The sequence below is a fragment of the Myripristis murdjan genome, chromosome 16 (genome assembly GCF_902150065.1).
Source record: "Myripristis murdjan chromosome 16, fMyrMur1.1, whole genome shotgun sequence".
NCBI classification, from domain to species: Eukaryota; Metazoa; Chordata; class Actinopteri; order Holocentriformes; family Holocentridae; genus Myripristis; species Myripristis murdjan.
This window is the reverse complement of record NC_043995.1, coordinates 29,522,011-29,542,475: the sequence shown is the minus strand read 5'-3', so window position 1 is coordinate 29,542,475 and position 20,465 is coordinate 29,522,011. Positions and strand designations below refer to the sequence as shown.

The 20,465-nt window shown below is 43.0% G+C and overlaps 1 protein-coding gene across 1 annotated transcript; it reads right to left on the bottom strand.

Annotated features, from left to right (window-relative positions):
* Positions 1-2,728: 2,728 nt before the first annotated feature.
* LOC115373449 (GA-binding protein subunit beta-2-like) lies at positions 2,729-20,119 on the bottom strand. Its single transcript, XM_030071851.1, has 8 exons — positions 19,974-20,119; positions 18,678-18,785; positions 13,673-13,840; positions 11,941-12,135; positions 7,751-7,859; positions 6,672-6,836; positions 5,957-6,078; positions 2,729-4,146 (listed from the first exon to the last, which is right to left on the bottom strand). Exons 2-8 carry the CDS (start codon positions 18,783-18,785, stop codon positions 3,646-3,648), a joined length of 1,368 nt encoding a protein of 455 aa, XP_029927711.1. The 5' UTR covers positions 19,974-20,119; the 3' UTR covers positions 2,729-3,645.
* Between the last annotated feature and the right edge of the window lie 346 nt (positions 20,120-20,465).

Here is a 20,465-nt window from a genome sequence, read left to right as displayed (position 1 = left end):
GGGGTGAAAGGAGAAGGCTTCAGGGAACGCTGGCGCCCGAAAAAACAGCCCGTCCCTGCCAACATTATTCAAAAAGTGCTTGAGATCTGAGCTTCGCAGACACAGGCCGGTCAACGTTATGTCTCTGTGGGTTCAAATATAGCGCACGTCATTATAGAGCGTCTGCAGTAGCCCCCAATATCTTCAATATCCTCTTTTCTGCGTGGCTCATTGCCAAAGCTATAACAGTCAAACACGTTCAAGCGAGCGGTATCCGCTTTAGTCCTCAAAATACATCAAAGGGAGACAGCTGTTGAGGAACACGCAGCACATCAAACAGCAGCACCCACTTCCACCCAGCTATTTTGTACTGACTTCTGTAGCTTTTTGGTTTTTCTTTTTTTTTTTTTTAGCCCAAAGAAAGTTGACTGAGTGCTGTGGTGTTTTTTTTTTTTTTTTTTTTCAAAAACACCTTGCTTTAGTCTCACACAGCTCCTGCAGTATTGTGAAGGTGAACAATAAGCATCATATTCTCCACTGGTGATCACTGTTTGTTTTTTATGCCTGCAGTCATCCTATAAATAAAAAAAAAAGGATCGAATTCAAGGTGAAAAATGTACATAAGTGATGAAATGAAACATGCGACAAATCCATTTTCACTGCAGTATTACTCTTTCACTGTTTAATGCCTGGATCTTTACGTAAGTGAAGTGTTAGTGAATAAAAACTGAGACGAGAACACAGAAAGCGAGACTGGGATGACAGCGAGTGCATATTTATTAAACACTAAAAGTAACAGTTTCTTTCAAAAAGTATCCCAGATATAAAACTATGCAACATTAATACGTTTGACTCTTACATTGTATTTCCCGAGCGTGTTCCTCTCTCACACACTGAAGGATAAGAAGCCGTGAGGATTTGGTTCTTAATGCGCAGCGAGGACATTAAGCTGATGTGCTGCAAACTAAACTCGCACTAGTGTGAGGCTGCTTTTACTGCGAGACGGAAAGTCTGATTTTTAACTTAATGGGGAACTGCAAATTACCTTTTGGTAATGGTATTAGCTTCTCTTCATTAACCAAAGACTGCAGACCCAATCTTAAGATGGCTTGAGTCAGATTTTCGAAGATTGAAAAGTCAGATTTTACGCCGTCACGTAGTCGCGCAGCCTTCGCGAGCAAACGTGTAAACATCCACGGACACATTTCGACAGTGAGAAATGCAGCCGCTTAGCAAAAATCAGTCAAATTCACATTCACTGATGGCTGCAGGTTTTCTTTGGCAGGGGGAAGGCTAGCTTTTGGCCTCCTAATCCAATGTTTTCTGGCGAGGAGAACAATCCCTGACCTTCAAAACAAAGAGGCCTGACAGTTCTGGCAGAGCGTGGCACTAACTCTGCCAAAGTTTGGGGTTCAGTCCCCTAAACGGACACCCGAGCTAAAAAACACAAGCACCCATGGAGCTGCCACTGCACGCCTGATGACAGAATCCCCCAAACAACATGTTTAAAATCAGCTGTGGAACTCATTTCTCATCCATGTGTTGTTTTTCCCCATACATGTTACACGGTAAAACCTCTGCAATTTGCATTACAAACATAATAAAAAAAAGCAGAAGAGTGATGCGCAGAGTGCCCTCGAAGTTAAAGAGGCTGCTCCATACGCTGAAGGTCACAGGTTTGATCCCCATAACTGATAATAGGCGTCCGTCAACAGCTGTGCTGCCTGCTGAAGTGTCCTTGAGCCTCTATCGTCTCACTGTCGGCCGCCCCGGATGAGAGCGAGTGAAGTGCTTTTACTGTAATTGCTTCATGATTATTTTTGTCCGTGTTATGTCGCTCCACTGAGGTCTGCGAGGGAAAAGTCCTTCATCGGAGGGGTGACATCCACAAACCCCGTCCCGCCCAACAGTTTGAACACAAGAGCCTGAGAGTAACTTTAAGAGATGCCGGCGTCCCGACCGGGGGGGGAGAAGTCTTCTCCGAGCAAAAACTTAAAGAATGGTAAAATTCCCTGTTAGTGTCAAGGTATTTCAGCATGAGACTGCACAGAGACCTCGGCACACACACACACACACACACACACACACACCTACATGATACACCCAGGATCAACACAGTCACCATCTGCCTGAGGCGGCCGAGGGCTGACTGGAGAGTGAAACACCGAGGAAGTTCAAGTCAGACAGCACCGTCTGGCACAGTATGCCATAAAAAAAAAAAAAAAAAAAAAATCTCAGTTTGACATATCAGACATGATCATTCCTTTTTTGTTCATTCACATGATATACAGTAAACGAAGAGCCTGTACAATACGATCATACGGCGCCACACATTGACACAGATTTACATGAATGACAGGAAGAGAAATAGGAGTCACTTCAGCTCCAGTTCTCACAGATGTGATCATGATGGAGACAATCATGTTTTACACTGCAAAAATGCAAAATCTTACCAAGATTATTTGTCTTATTTCAAGTCAAAAATGTCTTATTTCTAGTCAAAATATCTCATTACACTTAAAATAAGACATGATCACCTCAGAAGTAACTTGTTTTTAGACAATTAGAAATTTAGAAAATTTGCTTGTTTCATTGGCAAAATTTGCCAGTGGAAAAAGTGAAAATTCACTTGAAATAAGTGAAAATTAGCTAGAAACAATAAACAAATTTTGCCAATGAAACAAGCAAATTTTCACTTGAAACAAGTGAAAATTGTCTAAAAACAAGTTACTTCTGAGGTGATCATGTCTTATTTTAAGTGTAATGAGATATTTTGTCTAGGAATAAGACATTTTTGACTTGAAATAAGACAAATAATCTCGGTAAGATTTTGAGTTTTTGCAGTGTAAGCGTTAAACTGATACGTGGGTGTTGTTTGAGACGGATGCCAGTGATACTAAATGTGACATCCACATGTAAGTGCATTTGTTGAAGTGCCGATGTTTTAGGTGGCGAAGCAGCGATTCTCTTTCTCCGGGGTTAAATATCAAAAGTATAACATCACTCGATATTCTGTAGTGTCGCACTTTAGTTTGACTCTGATCAGATGGATGTGACAGCCTCTCCTCCATCTGCCGCCCCCTTCTTCTCCATCGCTGCTCTTCACAAAATTTACTGCAGTTTCTGAGCTACAGGGGGTGAAACTTTGCAAAAATGTGCATTGAAAACACAGCTAATGATACTGATAATGCTAACTAAACAGCAAAAAGTACCTGATTGGAAATGATGAGACTCTGGTCAACATTCATGTGTGAGAAAATGACATCAAAATGTAACCGATGTGGGATCGGCTTTTCTTCACTGATCTCAGGTTTCATTTGTGTTGCTGGTTGGCCTGTGAAGAAGTTAAAACCTCATCCAAGCTGGGAACTTTCTGCCTCGCTCATAAAAGTTGTTGCTCATAAAATTAGAGGGGGGTTTATGGATAAACAAACATTCAAACAAACAAACAAAAAAAGATATGGCGATGAGGAATTGAGTGCCATCAGAGTCTCCTCTCTCTCCAGGCTCAGTGTGCATTTGCAAACACGGTAACCAAGTTAATGTCTTCATCATTTGACCATATTCTACAAAATGTTCTACAAAAGCCTTCATATAAAAAGAGGGAATAAAGAAGCATAAAATCAGCGCCATGAATTTACAATTAATGTCTATAAAAAGTGCGGGCTAGCGTCTGCGCCTCCCTCTGCCCCTCCCCCTCCCCCTCCCCCGGCTCTGCCTGGAGGCAGCAGTCTTGCCTGGAGACACGTCTGTTCCCTCGGTGCCCTCGACCCCCAGCTGGTCGTGCTCCGTCACGTCCAGCTCGCCCTCGTTCACCAGGATGGCATCGTCCGGAAGGTCACCGACGACCCGCTCCTCTCCCTCCTCCCTCCCCCCTCCTCCCACTCTGTCCTCTGCGCTCTCCTGCACCGCGGCTCCTTCTGCAATCTCCAGCTGCTCCCCCACCACCTCCTTCAGGCTGCTTCTCGTGACAGCGGTCACGGTGGCGGCGGTGCCGGTGGTGATGTCGGTGTCGATGCTGTTGCTGACGGCCATGGCCTGCTCCAGTCGGAGGCGGTACAGCTCAGCCTCCTGCTCCTTCTGCAGGAGCTGCTGTCGGTACTCCTGGGCTTTCCGGTTAGCCTCCTGCAGCTGCCGCTGGAGCAGCTCGCGGCTGTCTTTGCCCTTCTGGAAGATGCACAAATGAAATGGGAGTTAAATGGTGATGCATTAAAACTCCTCCAAAGCTGTGATTGAAGTTTTCTGTTGATTTTCTTTGCTCATGATAATTATTTTCAGCTTTTCTGCGCTCATCCCACAAGCACTTGGGGAGTTTGTTTTACAACAAACTAAACAACAAAACCGCTTGTCATCCTCACTACAGGGGATTTTTCTCTCTTGCAATTAGGGAAGCTAATTCTGTAGAAACTTTCAAATCCAAACTCAAAACCTCCTTATTCTCACTGTCATGTGGCAGCGTCTGGCACCGCGCCGACACCATCTCTTCCTCTACCTTGGCTTCCACAAAGTTAACACAGAAATCTGCCGAGGGGACGCCGGTGTTGCTCTGCGTCCTGGTTGCTGCGTGTCTGGCCTCTCTCTCTGTCTGCTGTCTCAGTGTGAACCAGCTCAACACGCCTCTTGGAGTGTGCAGATCTGGCTGAACAGGCGTGTAGCACTTCTCTCTCAGTCAGAGCAGAGTTTCTGGCTGTGGATTCGACTGTTGCCCTTGTTTTCTGTGGACATTTGTGCCAAATCTGGCCCCGTCTCTGCATCACGGCATGTTACTGTCCATTTCGCTGTTTGCACCAGCCTCAGTGGTGGAGCCCTCTTTGACCTGACCCGCCCGAGGTCTCCTCTCATTTTCCTTTCTAATAACTTTCTCTTGGGAGTTTTTCCTTGCGTGGAATGAGGATCTACGTTGGTTGTACAGCTTTCTGTGTTCCCCGTCCCACTAAATGTCCTATTCACTGCAAAAACTCAAAATCTTACCAAGATTATTTGTCTTATTTCAAGTCAAAAATGTCTTATTACTAGTCAAAATATCTCATTACACTTAAAATAAGACATGCTCACCTCAAAAGTAACTTGTTTTTAGACAATTGTCTCTTGTTTCAAGTGAAAATTTGCTTGAAACAAGTGAAAATTTGCTTGTTTCATTGGCAAAATTTGTTTCTTGTCTCTAGCTAATTTTCACTTCTTTCAAGTGAATTTTCACTTTTTCCACTGGCAAATTTTGCCAATGAAACAAGCAAATTTTCACTTGTTTCAAGTAAATTTTCACTTGAAACAAGTGAAAATTGTCTAAAAACAATTTACTTCTGAGGTGATCATGTCTTATTTTAAGTGTAATGAGATATTTTGACTAGAAATAAGACATTTTTGACTTGAAATAAGACAAATAATCTTGGTAAGATTTTGCGTTTTTGCAGTGTTGTGCTCCACTTTGCTTCCCCGTGTCTCTGTTTCATTGTTCTGTTCTGGGACTGATGGTTGATTAGTTATATGTGTGTGTGCTCATTTTCTGTAAGGTCCTTTGGGACATGCTCGTGGCGACAAGACAATGAAACTGAACTGAATTTGATCATTTCGTCGAAATTAATAATGCTGATTGCAACATGTATTCCTTCTTGATTGCCGGGGGCGCTAAGAACAGAATAATAAGTAAACCATGCTTTGCTCTTCATGCTGCTGAGCTAAATCAGTCTGTATTGTTGTCAGAACAAATGAAGAGTGAATGTAATCGTCTAATCGAATCACTGGCCTGCTTAAAGACGTTGCTCCTGCATTGAATCACCGACTGCGCATCAAGATTTGCACCAAACTGGTCTGAGAAAAAACATCCCGTGATGTTTGCTGCATCCGCTCACACACTGACACGGATAAGGCACGTGATGAGGTTACTCACATGTAAAATCTACAGCTGCCACTTATTGTTGATGAAGCCCTGCAGTGCACAACAAGGTTTATGGACCATTTATTTACTTTACTGGCTCACCTTGTCTTTGGAGGCGATGTGATTGGCGGCGGGGCCTGTCTTCTTCTTGCATGTGGGCGGGGCCAGCTGAGGCTCCTCCTCCACCACCTCCTCCGTTATGGCAGAGGCCGGCAAAGCCACCACTGCAGACAGAGAGCAGCATGGTCACGATAATGTCTCGTGTACAGTCATGCACAGCTGTTATTTGTTCATCGCATTGTTCTTTATTTGCATATTTCACTGTGAAGTGATTGATGGTGACAGCCTCGCTCAAACAGTCTGAAAACATCCCCGGTTCGCACTCTAAGTTGATTTTAAGAACAAAGTCAGACTTTTGAGCGTCTATTTTTGACACAGCTGTTTGGCGTCTCGTCTTGGAGGAGGCCCTTACATCAGAAACCACTTTTGATCAGCTGCTTCTCGCCACGCGACGCGGTCAGGATCTCTGAGGGGTCTGCGTGGCTCGCGCTCCAACTCGAGATGCAAGTAAATGCAAATTAATTGCATCTCGAGGCTGTTTGGGACCACTGCCAGCGATACATCCTAAAAGGCGGCTGATGCAACTGCACAAAGCCTCTGTTTTAGCTCGTGTTCTCCCTGCCGTCTGTGTTCGAGTGTGTCAGATCCTGCAGGAGTGTCACACACTCTAATTGGCGTTGCTGCCGCGCATTGGACTTGGGAGAAATCCTGCTAAATTACAGTCGGTGGGAATGAAGCCGGTTTGTTTCCCACTCACTCTGCTGCCCCTGCATAGTGACGAAGAACTGCTGGCCGAAGCTGGCAGGCTGCAGGTTGCCGTGTTGGTCCGTCACTATGGTGATGACCCTCTGACTCCCGTCGCCCACCATATGCTGAAGAGCCGTGTCCACCGACTCAGCAGCGATGGCGTCCTCTGACTTTCCTGAAGAAAAAGAGAGAGAGAGAGAGCTGGTGTTGGACGGCCACCGGCGACAATACACAGGTGTAAAAAAAAAAAAAAAAAAACATGAAATAAAGCCTCGGTGTTATGCAACCGCAGCTCAACCGAGCTTAAGAGGGTTTAAAAAAAAAAAAAAAAAAAAAAAGCAGATGAAGCAGAGCAGTTTTAGTGTGATTTTTGGGGGGAATTGTGAGTGAAAAGAAATGTTTAAATAAAGACTGCTGTCGCTGAGAAGCTGCTGGTTATTTGTTTATTCTGCCAGGTATGAGAGAGAGAGAGAGAGAGAGAGAGAGAGAGAGAGAGATGGATGGGAGCACAGATGGATCGATGAACAGCTGACGCACGGACAGATGGATGGATCAAATGAAAGGAGTAGATGGATAGATGGATGGAAAAATGAAATTGGCTGTTTCTATCTCCCCCTCTTCATCTCCTTCTCCACTTCCACTCATTGCTGCACTCACCCTCCCCGAGGATTTCATTTCTCACCAGGGCTATTTACAGTTGTTTTTTTTTGTTTTTGTTTTTGGTAATTTCCTTTGACATCACATTTCATGGATCCTCAGGTTGTCCTCCATTTTGTTCCTGTCCTCCCCCTAGATTCGATCGTCCGGTCCAGCCTGTCATACTTTGTTTACTCTGAGGTGAGATGTTCTTACGGGCTCCTTGGCGTTGGCTTTTTTTTCTTTTTTTTCTTTTTTTTTTAAATCATGCTGTTTCATTACAGCGTTCCCAGACTCTTAATTCTGTTTTAACACGCCAACTAAAATTCAATTAGATGCACGGGCAGAGAGGGGGGTTCACAAGCAAAATAGGCCAGAAAAAGGATGTGTGGCTATCAGTGTGTGTGTGTGTGTGTGTGTGTGTGTGTGTGTGTGTGTGTGTGTGCTGCCTGCCTGTGCTGGTCTTGGTGTTGGTGACCAGATCTGAGAGGTTGAGCACCCTGCCAGCGGGGATGATGTACTGGTGCTGTGGGTTCATGTTAACCTGGTTCTGCATGCCGTCCTGCACACACACACACACACACACACACACACACACACATGCAAACATACACTGAGTGAAAAGGATACAGCCTCAGTATAAGTGTGATAAAGCTGCACCCAGCAGATACTGAATAAATGTGCTCTTGTCATACAACATTATTTTTTTCTATCTTTAAAGCTGAAGAGAAATTTTGAGTTCAAGGGGTTAAAACCAAATGCCAGTAAAATTTGTGTTTGGTGAATAAATCAACAATTGTCTTCTGCTGCAGCGGCCGGTAACTTTCAGAGATGATAGCATCTGGAGTCCCGGGTTATTATGAATTCTGCTGCATTTTTATGCTGATTTCCAAACCAACAGCGGAGAAGTGGCTCTGCAGCTGAATCTGTGCAGCGAGGAACGGGAGGGCTGATGTCATTTAACGCCTGATGTGGAGTTTATTCACATTTAGGTCTGCGGGGGGTTTCGGTTCTGTGGAAACACATCCAGTGGCTCGGCTTTCTGTTGGATTTCGAGACGTCTAAAAACGGTCGCGGGGCTGGTGATTCACAGAGCCGAGGGACGGATCCTCTAACTGAATCCTCTCAAGGCCTGAATGTGGATTCTTTTTTTTTTTTTTCTTAGATAAGATTTTTTTTCATAAACTTATTGTAGACTGTTGACAGATGGTGGTTGATGGAGCCACTGGATTTATATTTCCTAAGAACTGAAGCCCTGAAGGCCTTAATGTGGATTTGTTTTTGGCCAGGATTTGTACATTTGCACAACAAAAGAAGAAATAATTAGTTTTGCCCCATCTTGTGAAAGTGAGAGATGTAGAACTTAAAGATTTTACAAGTTAACCCCTTGAACTCTGATTTTCTCTTGAATTTCCCTTTTTAAGGAGCTTCCAAGTTCGATTTTTTTTCCTCCACATTGTGCAACAATGTCAGATAAACATTGGGTGTGTGCTGCTTGCAGTGCTTCGCCGAATCTGCACAGTGACTGAACTATTCAAACCCAAGATGCCATTATTTTATGGCTGCAGCATTACATCAAACAGAAAATGTTATTTCCCTGTAACTCAGCGGGACATGTTTGGTATCTCTGCAAACCCTGGCATCTCCAGCAGAATGTAAAATACAGGCTCTGTGGGTTTGAGCACAGCCTGGGTGCACAGCATCGCTTCGTAATGATGAGCCCACCGATGGGCTGGCGGGCCTGAAGAGTTATTATAATCATCGCCGACACTTGAGACGTGCTGAAGAGGGCATCGACCAAGTGTACGGTAAAAACAATCTCAGAACCCAGTGGCTATCAGCCGGCGATGATTTTAGCCTGTGGGGTCGAGGGCCAGTTCTTTGGGTTTAACCGGAAACAAGCTGGAAACCGCTTCTGTCTCTGTTGCTTTTATTACACGAGTCGCATGTTTTGTACGTGTTTCGGGTCCAGACGACATTTCTGACAGTGTTTACCTTCATAAAACCACTTGGACTACAAACGAACACGACTTGAACCACAGCGGACACGGAAACCAGAGCGCTTTGATACCAAAATCTTGCCCCTTGCCTGCAGACTCTGTAGGGGAGAGTGAGGTAATTTGTGCCAAGGGGCAAGTAGTGCCACCCCTGTTATCTAGAAAACCATAGAAGAAGTTGGTCATATGACCACATATTTTTGAAGAGGCATCCATTTCACTCTTCCTGCAAAGAAGGGAGACACATGGCTTGAGAGGTAAGCACATTTCAGTTCAAAAAACATTTTTTTGCCCTCCAAAGTAAAATTTCTATGATCAAGGTTTTTTGATTGTTGTGTTTGAACAATTATAGAAAACTTTGAAAACAGTTCACACAGGTTTTAGTACTTTAGTAAGCTACACAATGAGTCTATACAGTTAGCATGATGTTAGCTCAAAACAGCTGGGGGGTGCATTTTTTTCAAAATGGTGGGCTTGGGGTAATTTGTGCCAAAGGGCCTTGGGGTAAGTTGTGCCAGTGGAATAACTTGTGATTATATACTATATATTACTTTATTGTATTTTATTGTTATTGTACATTGTCTTCTTACCTTTGATCATTAAAACTATTCAGATTCAGATGAAGATGATTTGCAGGTGCTCATTTTGGAATTTTTATTTTGTTCTGGGTATGTGTTCATGTGGCGCTAGGCCTTGTTATAGAAAAGTGGCCTGTGATCTTGTTAAAATAATAAATAAATGTTAAATAAATAAGTTTGTATGGAATTTGTTTTGCTTTTATATAGCATTATCATTTGTGAGATTAAAATGATCTGTTTTACTTCAGTTATCAATGGCACAATTAACCCCAGTGTATTCTGTCTAATGGCACAATTTACCCCGCACTGGGGGCAAGTTGTGCCACAAAACCACTTTTTTTTCAAAAGCTATATTTCTCAAACAGTTTATATAAGATCCAAAGTGATTGTTCCCAGGGAAGCACAACATCCTAAACTATATGTGCATATTTTAGTTGGAGGCATTACTGTAATCCCCTCGCTTTAAAGGCACTTTAAGTAAAAATTGGCACTAATTACCCCACTCTCCCCTATATTGTATGCATATATAGAGTCTGTTTACGGAGATTACTATACGAACAGTGTGAGCACACCTAAAAATTGTGAAGATGCAACGAGCAGAGCAGCTTCTGGTCCAAGTTCCTCGTGACACGTGCGCCTTCGTGTTGACCAGCGCTCGACACGTGAGCCGAAGAGCGGCATTTCGCGGCGCGGACCGCAGATCGCCGGGCGGTTCGCGGTGACTCATCCGTCTTTGTTGGCGGCGCCGCGCACAAGAGGACCTCTTCGAGACCTTTCTCCCTCTCAAAGGATATCGATTCTGCTACGCCAACCTCAGGGCAGAATTTCACACTCGGCTGAGGTGGGCGTCTTGCGCCGTGAACGAGCGCTAATGCCTTTCTGTGTGCAGCCGGCTTGTATAGGTCTCCCACTTGCGTTTGCCCGCGGCGCTACTATCTTTCCCAGCAGGTTGAGCGGGCCCGTCCAAGGAGGGAAGTTATCTAATGGTAATCCAGAACCTCCTACGTCCCACCTAAAGGCCCACACACCTCCGTTATATAAGGCGAACACACAGGCCTTTATAGAGTAAAAGCCTTTGCAAATATTCTGTTTCCCCCTCTGTGAAACTTCAACGTGACAGGATGGAATAATCCCCGACTATCAGTTTTGTTCGTTTAATTATTAGCGAGGGTTTTTATTTTTAAATATTTCACAGTACAAGGCTTAATCCTTTCTTGTGTGAAATGGTGTCTAAATGTGGGTATTATGGCAGGAAATGAGTTTGCAACATGGCTGACAGAGAGAGAGAGGCAGCACCGGCCACCGAAACCATAGCAACGCCGCCGAGAGTCCGACCAGAGCCTCGCTGTTCACACTTAGGAAACATCAAACGCATTTTTAAAATCGTGTGAGGCTATGCACCCGTGCGCACACACACACACACACACACACACAAAGGCAATCACACACATGCTCTCTCTTTCTTTATCCGCTTTCGCTTTCCTTGATTCTCTCCCTCAATCCCTCGCTTTGTTTATCTTCGCTGCTCCCCAATCTCTCTTCTGTCTGAATTTCTTCCCCCTCCTCTCTAATCTCCAACTATCTCTCTCCCTGCTTGTCATTTATCTTTCCATCTCTCCCCCTCTCTGTCTGTCTCTCTCTCTCTCTCTCTCTCTCTCTCTCTCTCATCCCCCTCATCCTTTTTACCTGCTTTTTGTTCAAATGTGCTTGGTCATTTTTTCCACATTGTTTCCCGTCCTGTTCTCTTGTCTTTTAACCTTGTACCAGAGCGTTCTGTGTCGAAGACGCTGTAGAAAAGGAGCTTGTCTCTTCCTCCCTGCCTGTCTCTCTCTCTCTCTCTCTTTCCCCCCTCAGCTGTCTTTCTGTCTCCCTCTCTCCCCTTCATCACCTTTCTCACTCTGTCTCTCCTCCTCCATGTCTGTCTTTCTTCCCCCCTTGTCTCTTTAATCCTCGGCTGTCTGTCATTCTGTCTGACTCTCCCTGTCATTCTCTATTTTTTCTCCTTTCCATCTGCCTTTGCCCCCTGATCTCTCTCTCTCTCTCTCTCTCTCTCTCTCTCTCCGTCCACCTGTAGCAGTATCATCAGCTCGGTGTTGCTGGTATCCATGGCGATGTCGAAGGGCGTCTTGTCAAACTTGCTGAGGGAGTGGACGTCGGCGCCGTACCTCAGCAGCAGCTCGGCCACCTCCCTGTGGCCGTGCTGAGCCGCCCAGTGCAGCGCCGTCATCTTCAGCATGTCCTTGGCGTTGATGTCGGCGCCGCTCTGCACGGGCACGCGGCGCCACCCGGTGGCAGGACACGAGATGAGAGGAAAGAAAAATAAAACAAAAAAGGAGAGGCATTGTTAATCAGACGTTTTTTCTTCTGTTGATGTGCCTGGCTAAAAATCGGTGTAATGTAAAACAAAATAAAGTCGGGGGAAGTGATATTTAAAGAGATACAGTGCATAGTGATAAGTAGGAAAGGTGGGTAACAAGTGTTTACACGTGGTTTAAAAGAAACCCCATTGTAATATGATCCAAAAATAACTTAAAACATCCTTAAGGCTGTCTCTAACGTCTCTCTAACATCACACACTGCAAAAACTCAAAATCTTACCAAGATTATTTGTCTTATTTCAAGTCAAAAATGTCTTATTTCTAGTCAAAATATCTCATTACACTTAAAATAAGACATGATCACCTCAGAAGTAACTTGTTTTTAGACAACTGTCTCTTGTTTCAAATGAAAATTTGCTTGAAACAAGTGAAAATTTGCTTGTTTCATTGGCAAAATTTGTTTCTCGTTTCTAGCTAATTTTCACTTATTTCAAGTGAATTTTCATTTTTTCCACTGGCAAATTTTGCCAACGAAACAAGCAAATTTTCATTTGTTTCAAGTGAAAATTCACTTGAAACTATTTACTTCTGAGGTGATCATGTCTTATTTTAAGTGTAATGAGATATTTTGACTTGAAATAAGACAAATAATCTTGGTAAGATTTTGTGTTTTTGCAGTGCACACGCTTCTCTGACGTCTTGTGCTGCTTGTCAGAGTTTGGAAAACACTTTAGGGGGTTTTGTTAACCAAAAACATCATCCAAACAGCAAAACGACAAACGTTCGTTCAGAATCTATGTGTAATAGTGAATTTATGCGACCAAATCTGCTGAATCACATTATGATAATTGATAAAGTCTTCTCATGGAAATACGTAAACGGCATAATCTATGACCCAGTGGATCTTTTAATGCCAGAACACCAGCAAAGTTGTATTTTGGAGTTCCTTCACTTACTATTGTGCACAAGTACATGCACAAAATGCCTGCGTGCATACAGGACTGCACAGTATTAGTAAAATATTCGATATGTGATAATATGGCTGAATGCTGTGATAGTAATATGACCTGTGATAAACAGATATTACAGGGTTCTAAAGTCTCTATTCCCCCGTCGTGCCCAGACAATTAAAGGTCCATTCCTGCTAAAATAAAACAAAAACATAAAAAGAGTTTCTGAGAGCGGCTGGCGTGTTATTTGTGCTGTTGAATTCAAATCACTTAGCGCGCTCCTCCGAGATAGTGTATGTTTATCTTGGATGTTTATAATGCAATAACAATAAATAAACAATTGATTGTGCAGCACTAACTCTCACACACACACACACACACACACACACTAACAAATGCATGCATCCATCTGTTCATGCAGTTGTGTCAACACCAGCTCACACACACATACACAACCACATGAACACACACACACACACACACACACACACACACACACACACACACACAGAGAGCAGATGGTTCCTCTTACGCGCACTAACAGCTCCACGATGCTGGAGTGGCCCTCCGTGGCGGCCATGTGCAGCGGGGTCCTGTCCACCTTGGTGCGGGCGTCCCTGCTGACGCCGGCGCGCAGCAGCACCTCGGCGGTGGAGTGGTGGCCGTACTGAGCGGCGAGGTGCAGCGGCGAGGTGCCCAGCTGGAGCGGAAACACCACAACACACAGGGATCACACTCAAACGCAGAATCCTACGACGTCTCCGTGACCGAATATTGAATTTCCATAATTCATACAATTTTAAACACAACTGAAACTCAAAGGATTTATTATTCTGTTTTTTCCCCCAATTAAATAAAAGAGTTACTATGCATTCAATGTCTTACTTTGAAGATAAATAAAAGAGTTACTATTCATTCAGTGTCTTACTTTGAAGATAAATAAAAGAATTACTATGTATTCAATGTCTTACTTTGAAGATAAATAAAAGAGTTACTATGCATTCAATGTCTTACTTTGAAGATAAATAAAAGAGTTACTATGCATTCAATGTCTTACTTTGAAGATAAATAAAAAAAGTTACTATGCATTCAATGTCTTATTTTGAAGATAAATAAAAGAGTTACTAAGCATTCAGTGTCTTACTTTGGAGATAAATAAAAGAGTTACTATGCATTCAATGTCTTACTTTGAAGATAAAAGAGTTACTATGCATTCAATGTCTTACTTTGAAGATAAATAAAAGAGTTACTATGCATTCAATGTCTTACTTTGAAGATAAATAAAAGAGTTACTATGCATTCAATGTCTTACTTTGAAGATAAATAAAAGAGTTACTATGCATCCAATGTCTTACTTTGAAGATAATGGACATGTTGTGTGCAATGAATAACTAGTTACTATTGTTATATCGAGGCAGACAAAAATCTAGGGTATTCCATGACTTGTCCCAAACATTCATTAAATTCCCTGACTTTCCCTGTCTGAGAACAGACTTTTCAAAACGCCATAACTCTCCAGAAACTCCACTCTATTCCACGTGGGAGCTCCCAACAGAAGATGTTAATTATCCTCATTCCTCTAGGAAAAAGCAAACTGAGCATCATTTTCTTGTGCATAAACACCCAGTCCACGTATTCCCACCGAGTCAGAGCTGCTCTCTTCAGTCTCCTACAGTCATTATATAATGAGCATTTATATAAAAGCAACAAGCATTTTGAATAAGTACCTTGCTCAAGGGCATCTCAGCAGTGGCTACTGACAAAGGAGGGAGCATTACTCATTCATCCACTCGCATTTTTCTGTTCGGCTGGGGATTCAAACCGGCCACAGGCCTGCATTAGTCCTAGATGTCACGTAGCAGTAAATTGTAGACATAGAGTAGCACAGCGTTAGTGGTTTGATCAATACGGAGGCTCTGATGTAATTCTCCCTTGTGCTATTAAGGCAGAGCGAGCGCCGTCACAGAAACCTGGCTCGGAGCACTTGTCACTGGGGTTATCAAGTCGGCTCCTCCTATCAGTGGTGTTTCATTTTAATTAGGCCCACAACTCCTCCAGGAGCTTCTGCAGCAAACTCCGTCCTGCCATAACTCCACATCTCCACACCGGCTCTAACGCCGCGTTCACGCCGCATCGGATTTACCATAAACACCGGCTGCCAAGTGAGAAACAACTTTCGCATCACTCGTCTGGTGGTAATTTTAAGGTCCCCGTCCCCATTATTTACCGACGTCCCCCGCTTGGAGTCACATATTATGGAAAACATGGCAGCAGATCCAGCGGTGTTGGTAGGCCAATGTTACAGAAATCAAAATAATCATCAGTTCGGTCACAGTAACACAGTCAACTGTGCTCACAAAAACTGAGCAGGCTCAATTTAGATTTATTAACAAAAATGATTTGGAAATGTAGTGTCCAACTAGGCTATGACATTTCAAACTCACCTTTTATCACAGTATCATCTGTACTGCTCAAACAAGTTGAACAAGACCAGTGAACAGGCACATGAACGCTGTACATGCCAGATAATTACTGGGCTGACATGATGTCACCATGTTTTGTACTGAAAATCCCAACTTTTGCCTTAAAAATAATAATTAAAAAAACATATTAAAGCACATATTCAAATACAAACGGCACTCCACGAGCATATCAAATGCACTGTGGATGATTTGCATTGTGGGCTTGAGCTCATGGTGGATAAGAGGAAAAAAAAAACACCCCAAAAGACATTTTTCAAATTTCCCAATGCTGGTTTATAGGGAAATCAGATTTGAACTGAGCAGCATAGCAGTGAGACCTGACAGGCGGATGCTGACTTTTCCTGATGAAAGACAGTATGCACAAAAAAATGTGACTTTTATCAAATGCACGAGTCATAAAAATGGTTATTGCGATAGTTAAAAGTTGGAAACCTGCAACTGTTCCATATCTTGTCATGGCTTATAGTAAAACTGTAGCCACTCCAGTCCAACAAGCTAAGCGATGCTGTTTCACTTCTTCCTATATGACATGAACTCAGCATCTACAGCGCTCAGAGCCGTGCTCATCGACAGCACAACTCCACTACCTGACACTGCAGCTGCTGCCAGACTTAATTTGTAGTGTCACAACAAGCTGTTGTACATGACACAGCCTCACCGCCAGACTTACAAACTCCAAAAACACATTTCCCTGTGTTATCTGCTGTTGTAAACTCACGATCTGTGACACCAGGGAGTGCGAGAGGGAATCGCAAATACAAAAAGACTGCATTAGTGGCATGTGCCAGTGAGGTGTAAATAATAAATGAAAAGATATCTATATATAGGGCACCATAGTGTTAATAAAATGATAATGAGAGTGAGGGGAAGGGCCTGTGGGTTTTGCATATTAGCCCCTGAATCATCTAAGTGACTTTAACAACAGGTTCATGTTGTGCATTAACAAATGGATGGAGGCGTCTACATTATATAGTCAGTTTGTAGGTCAGTTCAATTCATTTAAAACATGCATCACAACGTGTAACATACAGACACTACAGATTATAAAAAGCTCGTGAAGGTAAATAATGGGTCAGTGCTTTTTCCAAAACACGTGATGTGATGCAACGATCCCTTTTGCTATGTAGGATGGAGCCTGTTGATGCCCACAACACTTCTGGGCATTAACTATTGAAGGTCACATGCAGTCATGCATATGCATTATGTATATGTACATATGCACCTGGAATATTTCATACACAGCATGCAGTCTGTTGGTTTCGCATGGCAGATTTAGAAAGTGTGCTGCACAGGGAATCTCCGAGTGTTACCACTGCAAACTGCACTGCAACCTAAGTAACCAGCCTGCACTTACATGGCATTTAGCTGAGTTTGATTTAGTTTCTTTCTTTGTTTTGCACACGAAGAAACCACATGAATGATGAGATAAAAATGCAGTAAAAAATTACCATTAAAAAACAAACAGAAGAGAGAAAGAATTTATAAAAAATATGCAGATGAGATACAAACATGTCACCTCAAGGCAAACAAAAGACACATGAAAATGAGAGAGGGGGCGGCCGGCTGGCACTCTGCATGCAGCGGCCGCTCTCTGGGAGCGGCGGGCTGGGCTCCGGCTGAGGCGGCGCTGCCACGCTGCATTCTGATGAAGCGCAACACATTTACCATTGTCTCTGGACGGCAGACAAGTTTCCACATGGCATATGGATGAGAAAGGAGATTATGATTATGCATAATTAACACATAACAGCCTCACCTACAGGGCTCTGACAGAGATTTATAGTAGGACTATGAGGCGTGTAGGACTCCACGGCACTGAGATCACAGCTCTGATTCTCACACAGCCGTTTCTACGCCTCTGTTTACAAACTGCTTCCTCGGTGTTTGAACCAGCAGTGTTTGAGGAGTGTGTGGTCCTCCACCTTAACACTTTAACATGGGTAAAAAAAGGAGCCATAGGCAACATATCTGACACCTCTGGGCCCGTTTTGTTGTTTGGTGATGTATTTTTTATTATTCCTGCAGGTAACTGTGCAAACGTAGACGATGTGATGTCATGTTAATATATTTTCCAGCCACAGCTGCAGCGGAGTTGTTGCAATGTAAAAACGTCAGCGGTACACGTCAGGTTTCGGTGTCACCCCCTGAGAGTCAGAGGGCTTCTTTCCAGACTCCACATTTTGAACTGTAATGTTCCCATCGTGAAATAACTCCAGGGAACATGGGGGTATTTTTGGAAACCTTGAGCTCTCCAATAGAATTTACAACACAGCCTGGCTGATCAGCAGGCCTGCGACCAGCAAGGTTAAAGTCGCTGGAGGACAGTGGACACCTGGATTACAAAGGGGTGGAACATTTCCAGAAACTTTCCATCAGAAGTTAAGATTGGGAATTTTGGAAATATACCAAATTGTTAACTTTTCCATGGGAATCAACAGGAATTAATAGGAAATTTATGGTAATTTATACAAAGTGTATCATATACAAACATAAATATAAACATTTTGTTTTGTCATGATCAGACGTGTGCAAACTAATACAAATTTTTAAAAATGACATTTTGACTTGGATTTATTTGATCAATTCTTTTGCTGAACAACTACAACTAAAAAAACATGAATGTTCAATCTCTTCATGCCTCTGGTTTCTGTATTTCTCTGTATTTTTCCTCAGTCCTTTCAGGCCCAGTGTGCAGGACTACATTTGCATTAAATCTGGTTGTTTTAACCAAGATTATGCTGAAAGATGTTTTTTTCCAACTACATTTAAGTTCCCTGTTTTAGGCTAACCTGCAGTTTTGCCAATTTCCAGTTTGTTCTCATATAATCCCGTTAATTCTCATGGAAAGTTTCCATGGACACACACAAATAAGTAAATTACAACTCTGTGACCAAATAACTCCTGAGCATCACAGCCTGTTGATGTGTAACAGGTTAAAGTGGGATTTTTCCTGTCATTAGCAGCCAAGCTGTGAGGAGGCCCAGCGCAGCGGCGTCCACACAATCTACGGATTAGATTAGAGATTATTCCATAATTAACTCATCACAGCCTCACCCAATCTGTCGTGAAGGGAGCCCCGTTGGCCATCAGGGTCCTGACGTCATCATCCTGTCCGGCCCGCGCGGCCTCCAGCAGCCGCTTCCCGAGATACACGAGCGACATCTGCTGGCAGGTGGAGGAAGGACAGGTGAGCACTTACACTGAGCGCAACGTTTGATTGTTTTTTTGTTTTGTCTGTGGAGCAAAATACTGCTGCATATCATCACATCTGTAAAAACACCCCAACACGCAGTTCATCTTCTCTCTGTATTCTTCACTTTGACTTTCAGCAGCGTTTCAAAGTTTTTTTCTTTCCAATTTTGTGAGAAGAGATTTATTCCCAGGCTGTTGAGCATTATTATTACTTTGTATCTACATAATAGAAGTGCATTAGGACTTGTCTAGTAGGTAATTATGTCCATCATTTTACTGTTGCTGGAAAATAATTACCTTGGTAGCCTGCGTTTAACAAGGGGAACCGCAACATGCAATGACATAGATTATGTTAACACAGGGAAAATGCACGGAGACGACTCAACATGTGTTTCTATTTGCTCTGGTGCATAATAAGAAATAAAACTGGCTTGCAGAGATTGCAAAGTAATTCCAGAAATAGGAGCGGATTCAGCCTCTGATTTCATCCAACGGTGTTGTAAACAATAGCAGGAATATGTTGACGAGCGTCTACAGGTGTGTGTGTGTTTGCTTTGAATAATAAGAATGCAGTGGAACATCTTGTAAATTTGACAGGATGTAGTACAATTTAAGCACAATGGTTTTATATATGTATTTATGGTGATTGTCTCCACGGCCTTGCATCACTGACTGATACACAAACAAGATTTGAGCCGTCTTCTCAGCCGATGAGACACAAAAGGAAATGCATGGATAATCCTGGACAAAATGCAGAATTAGAGGTTACAGTTTGGCATCTTATTAGCTTTGTTCCGGTGGAAGTTGCGGAGAGCAAATGAGAGAGCAGAGGCACAGCAGCTAAACGCGATTTCCACATCCGCCAGTGGTTCCTCTGTGCGGGGCTGCAGCGCTCACACAGCTCCGCCTGTCTGCGCTTGTTTTCATATTTTTACATAAAACTATTATCCGCGGCTCTCATTACAGCAGCCACTGATTTATCGGTGCACATCGATAGATCATTACCTCTTAATAAACTACAGAGCTAACTTGTTTCTTCACCAGGACTGTGGCTGTCCCTGCGGTTAATATTAATTACATTAGCTCTTATTGTAATATCGCGTTGAGCTGTCAAATGATTTATATGTGGCATTAATAGAGTTGCTGTGGTATACTTGCCTGGCAAAGACGATGTCAAAAGAGTTACTCTGAAAATGTGCTGGTGATAATTCCTAATGGATGGCTACACTTTGGCAACTTCTTGACAAAAACAATATATTTGTTTTTATTATTTGTGGGTCAAAAATGGCGGCGACATAACGAGAGTCAAGTTCAATGGGATAAATTAGTGGCTTCCGTTGGTGACTTTCAAAATACAATATAATACTAGAGCCGATCAGGGCGCTGTGGCTTCCAGATAGAAGAACCCATCCCATAAACAAATAAGCAAATAAAAATAAATAAATGCAGTAACGTAAAGGTCTGTCATGTTGTCGTTTCAGCCAGTGTTAATCTGGATACATGTGAAATTTTCAGCAAGTTTTCTAATTAGATTTGAATCAGTGGATGGAGCGCCACCTACAGACTGGAGCCTGCAGTCCATAATGTAAGGTTAGTCAGAATAAACAGATTATTATTTGCCTCTTATGTTCCAATATATATTTTTAAATT

What these genes read in the sequence shown, in the direction of transcription:
- LOC115373449 (XM_030071851.1), bottom strand. Translation starts at nt 18,785, where the DNA reads ATGTCGCTCGTGTATCTCGGGAAGCGGCTGCTGGAGGCCGCGCGGGCC. An exon ending in TCGTGGAGCTGTTAGTGCGC is followed by an intron (nt 12,136 to 13,672) that starts GTAAGAGGAACC and finishes GTGCCCGTGCAG; the next exon opens with AGCGGCGCCGACATCAACGC. An exon ending in ACATCGCCTCCAAAGACAAG is followed by an intron (nt 4,147 to 5,956) that starts GTGAGCCAGTAA and finishes TGCATCTTCCAG; the next exon opens with AAGGGCAAAGACAGCCGCGA.